The 5,186-nt window shown below is 52.0% G+C and overlaps 1 protein-coding gene across 1 annotated transcript in view; it reads left to right on the top strand.

Moving 5' to 3' along the window:
- Positions 1-6: 6 nt before the first annotated feature.
- Positions 7-5,186, top strand: part of GYG2 (glycogenin 2) — a 15,238-nt gene continuing 10,058 nt past the window's right edge. The window contains exons 1-2 of the mRNA XM_010834431.1: positions 7-79; positions 4,753-4,894. Coding sequence (XP_010832733.1) covers positions 73-79; positions 4,753-4,894 — 149 coding nt within the window. The 5' untranslated portion in view covers positions 7-72. The remainder of the gene's footprint in view (positions 80-4,752; positions 4,895-5,186) is intronic.

Here is a 5,186-nt window from a genome sequence, read left to right as displayed (position 1 = left end):
CGGGAGAGAGCCAGCCCGCCGCGCCTGGGCGCCCTCGGCCACGTGGTGCCCATCGCGCGCTGCGCCCACACCATGCCCGGTAAGCGGAGAACCCTCCTGGCGGCCAGCCTCCGTAGCCTGGGTGAGATGGACTGCGCTGGGGGCGGGGGGACCCCCACCTCCCCGCTGTGCCCGCACAAAGTGGTCCCCAAACTCTTCAGCGCCCACCATGCTGTATCCGCCCAGCCCCTCGCTCACCCCGGGGGCTGGAGAGCTTGGTGACCTTTGGTGCGACTGGCGGGACAGTGGGTCTCAGCGGCTGGGAAGGGCTGAGCTTTAGGGACATGTGTGGCTGTTGTTCAGTGGCTCAGTCGTGTCTGACTCTTGGCGACTCCACGAACTGCAGCGCGCCAGGCCTCCCTGTCCATCACCATCTGCCCGAGTTTGCTCAAATTCACATCCGTTGAGTCTGTGCTGCCATCCAAGGGGCTCGTCCTGGGTCGCCCCCCTTCTCCTCCTGCCCTCAAAAATAGATGGTCAAGGGGCACTGAGATTTGGTAATTTTCCTTCTGTGAAAGCTTAGCCCTTGGAGGTTGGGCGGACCATTTTCTTGGCAGGCACGGAACTGTGTGAGAGGCTTACCGACGTGCAAAACCATGGGAAGTTCGCGGTCGTAAAACTCTGGGAACACAGAGCGTCTTTGGTCCTCAGCAAGATCAGACCAGAGACAGAGTTGCTTATTCCCGTATAAAGATCTGGGGTTAATCCCCGCTGCAGGGCAGCAGGCTGCCTTTGGTGGGATGGCTGGGACTGTGGTGAGCCCTGACTCCCAAGGGCTTCAACTGCATCCTCTCCGCCTGCCCTCGGGTTTGGCGGGGACATCCATTTGGGACAGTGGACCTCAGAGGCTTAGAAATGGGATGATAAAATGTAGCCTTCACCCATGGGAAAGATGTCTGTCCTGTTCTGTTTGTTTGGGTTTTTTTGTGTGTCTGGGGAAGAGGGCTGGTTTGGCCAGCTCACCCGGCATGTGGGATTTTGCCTTGCTGACTACGAGTGGAATCTGGGCCCCCAGCAGGGAGAGCTTGACATCCTAACTGCTTCCCCGCATACATGCCAAGTGTCTGAGTCGTAACCGACTCTTTGCTCCCATGGACCGTAGCCCTGCCAGGCTCCTCTGTCCATGGGGATTCTCCAGGCAAGAATACCAGAGTGGGTTGCCATTCCCTTCTCCAAGAGATCTTCCCGGACCAGGGATTGAACCCCCATCTCCTGCATTGGCAGGCGAATTCCTTACCACTGAGCCACCTGGGGAGCCACACCTAACCACTTGCCTGCTGGGAAATTCCCGCCTGTTCCTGTTTTTTTTGTTGTTCTTTTTATCATGAAGACAATCTCTACTTGCACCCAAGTCAGGCCTGATCATTCATGAGAGCATTAACAACAACAACAAAAAGTTTCAGGTTGCTTTTTATTCAGAGGAGCGATTTGGTAATAAGTCGCCAGGCGGCTTCTCAACTGTTTCCCACCTCTGTGCCTTAGAGAGGCAAAGTTGTTTGGGCCGATTTCCTGCTGTAGGCTGCAAGGTTCTGTTGATGTGTGTTCCAGGGAGCGGCTTGGAGCTCTCCAAAAAAAAAAATACGCGTTTTCTGGAAACCGGCGAGGGTCTGTATAAATGGTAGCATTCAGGAGGGACGTTCGGACACATGGCCGTCGGGCTGGGCAGCGTGCTGGAGAGACCCCACTGGGAATTCAGCGCTCTCTGCCGGGAACAAAACACGCCTTTGAGTGAAAGAGGAGGGCCCCCCCACCCCGCCGAGGAAGCCAGGGGTGTTATTTTGGGGGAGTGGTTGTTAGGTGGGTGGAAGGGGAAGGAGGCGAGGAATCGGAGTAAACATTTCTTCCCGACCCCTCATAAAACCAGCAGCTGCCGCTGTCTGCAGGGTGAAGTAGACTTTGGGAGATGTATTTTTTTTTCTTTTTCATCCTGGGGTTGGAGGACAGCCACCAGTCCTGTTTGTGTTCCATGCCAGACGTCCCCACCCTCACATCCCGTCAAGTGGAAACTCGGCCTTTCAGCGTGGCTGCGTACGTGCTCAGTGGCTCAGTCATGTCCAACTCTTTGCCACCCCACGGACTGTAGCCGGCTAGGCTCCTCTGTCCGTGGAATTCTGCAGGCAAGAATACTGGAGGGGGTTGCCATGCCCTCCTCCAGGGGATCTTCCCCACCCAGGGATCGAACCCATGTCTCTTATGTCTCCTGCATTGGCAGGCGGGTTCTTTACCACCAGCGCCACCTGCCAAGCCCTAAATAGATGGATAGATAGATGTTGTTAATATTAATAGATAATAATAGATGCACAGAGCATACATAAATTTAGGTGATAGCTAAGTAGATGATAAATACGTGGATAGATAGATGTCATTAATATTAATAGATAATGATAAGATGCATAGAGGATACGTGGGTATCAAGATACGTAAGTAAGTAGATATATAGATGGACAAAGAAAGGTAAAGAAAGTAAAGTCCTTCAGTCGTGTCCGACTCTTTGCGACCCCCTGGACTGTAGCCCACCAGGTTCCTCCGTCCATGGGATTTTTCCAGGCAAGACTACTGGAGTGGGGTGCCATTTCCTAGACGGATGTTATTAATGTTAATAGATGATGATAGCTAGGTAGATGATTAGATAGACAGCCATCTCTGGAGTTGCAGACGCATTCTGAGTTTTCCCTGTCAGTAATAACTCTTGGCCGAGATGCCAGGAATCCTCATCTTCTCCTTAATCCAAGAAGAACCCCAGCCAGGGGTAGACAGGAGGCCACAGTGCACCACCTGGGCAGGTGGGCACTCACCCCAGCAGAATGTCAAGGTTAAAACAGGAAAACGGGCCCAGGAATGCTGGGTCCTGCGATTCTTTCTGGGGTGACTTTGTCTTTGGAGGCAGGGAGGGCGCGGGGGCCCCAGGGGAGCACCATCTGGCCTTTGAGAACTGAGCTGTGTGTGTTCCAGCCCCAGACCAAACGCTGCGAATGTTAATTTCTGTTGCCAGCTCGGGAGCCAAGGCCCGGATCTCCTGATCCCCTTGGTTTCGTCCTGTCGGCCAGGACGAAATTAGAATCAAGCTGTTTAAAATTCCCTGTGAACGTCCACATCACGCATTCTTCGAACTTGGAACTGCCGTCAGTCTCATCAGCTGTTGGAGTTTCTTTCCCTGCTGCGGAGACCCTGGGGAAACAGGGGATTTTTGGTGAATGAACCAGTCTTCCTTTCTCTTCTGAAGCCCGTCTCCTTGGCTTCATACACCCTTGAGTTGAAGTCTTGCCAACGACTGGGGTGTGTGCGATTTAACTAATGGGTCTGGCGGTTCCCTTTTGAGAGCCCAGTTCTTTTGGCAAAGTTGGGGGGAATCCTCGTGGTAACTCGGATCAATCCGAGTGTTGTTTCTACCTTGGCTTTGTGTTCACCCGAGACCTAAAAGTTTTGGGTGAGTTTTTGAGACTTGAATGGAGAGTCAAATAAGCAGTCTGAGCTAGGCACGTGTGTCGTTCTGGAGCAAAAGGAAATTTTATTGTTTCAACTGAAGGATGGTTAATTTACAATATCGTGTTGTTTTCAGCAAAGTGATTCAGTTATAAATATGCACGAAAGTGGAAAATTCTTGTTGGGCTTTCCAAGTGGTGCTAGTGGTAAACAATCTGCCTGCCAGTGCAGGAGACCTGGGCTTGATTCCTGAGTCAGGAAGATACCCTGGAGAAGGAAATGGCAACCCACTCCAGTATTCTTGCCTCGAGAATCCCAGGGACAGAGGAGCCTGGTGGGCTACAGTCCATGGGGTTGCAAGAATTGGACATGGCTGAGCATATATTCATATATATATTGTGTATATGTCTATATCTAGATGTACTTGGTTATAGATGTTTTTATACATATATGTATATATTCATATATTTTAATTTTTATATATGTGTGTATTTTTTTTTTTATTTTGGAGATAGGGGCATTGCATGTGAGATCTTAGATCCCCAGACCAGGGATTGAACCCATGTCCCCTGCAAAGCGAAGAACATAGTCTTAACTGCTAGACCACTAGGGAAGTCCCTCCGTATTCTTTTTTTTTTTTTAATTCTTTTCCATTATAGGTTATTAGAAGATATAGAGTTCCCTGTGCTGTACAGTAGGTCTTTGTTGCTTATTTTATATGCAGTGTCTGTTTGTATATAAGCAGAATATATGATTAAAATTTCCTGGTGTATATAAACAGATACAGTGTATAAACTTAGATCTGTTCATCAGCACCAGGAAATTTTAATCACACTTTGCTTGACTTAGTCTCATATTTAGTGTTTCCTGCGTGCATGTGGGTTTTCTTTTCTTTTTGAAGAATTTTCTTTTTTAATTTTTCAATGAAAGAATGCACGTGAAATGTCCCTGAAGCGTATTTTGGAATATGCACGCATGCGTGCTAAGTCGCCTCAGTCGTGCCTGACTCTTCACGACCCCCTGGACTGTCCTCCATCCATGGGATTCTCTGGGCAAGAACACTGGAGTGGGTGGCCACGCCCTCCTCCAGGGGATCTTCCCCACCCAGGGATCGAACCGGCGTCTCTCAGGTCTGCTGAATGGGCAGGCGGGTTCTTCACCACTGGCGCCAGCTGGGAAAGTCTTGTCCAGTCCCGGTCGTGAAGCTCGAGAGAGTCAGAGGTGGCGCTCAGCCGCACCGCTGAGCCCTGAGGCCGGGCGGGAACGTAACCCGGCTGTCCCCGTCCACAGTGTCCGACCAGGCGTTTGTCACGCTGGCCACCAACGACGTCTACTGCCAGGGGGCCCTGGTGCTGGGGCAGTCGCTGCGGGAGCACAGGGCCACCAGGAGGCTGGTGGTGCTCGTCACGCCTCAGGTGTCCAACCCGCTCAGGTAAGACTCGCGCACGCACACCCGGCTCTGCCGACCGTAGAAGCTGGCGGAGGGTCTGGGCCGTGGTCCGTGAGCTCCGACCGGCGCACACGTGGTGGGGCTGGGACGCTTGCAGAAGGGCTTGCGGTTGTTACTAGAGGAAGGGGTCCTGTTTCAGAATCCTGACACGCAACGCCACGCGTGTGTAGAGTAGCTCCTTGCCTCAAATATGGGGATCCACGTCATTGATTCGGGGGCGGGGGGGGGCTTGGGGGGACTTTGAGGAGCGACCGTCCCACTAGTCCACATGCAT

The sequence above is a fragment of the Bison bison genome, unplaced genomic scaffold (genome assembly GCF_000754665.1).
Source record: "Bison bison bison isolate TAMUID 2011002044 unplaced genomic scaffold, Bison_UMD1.0 scf7180017845416, whole genome shotgun sequence".
NCBI lineage: Eukaryota > Metazoa > Chordata > Mammalia > Artiodactyla > Bovidae > Bison > Bison bison.
The sequence above is the reverse complement of the archived record's forward strand: the minus strand, read 5'-3'. Positions and strand labels throughout refer to the sequence as shown.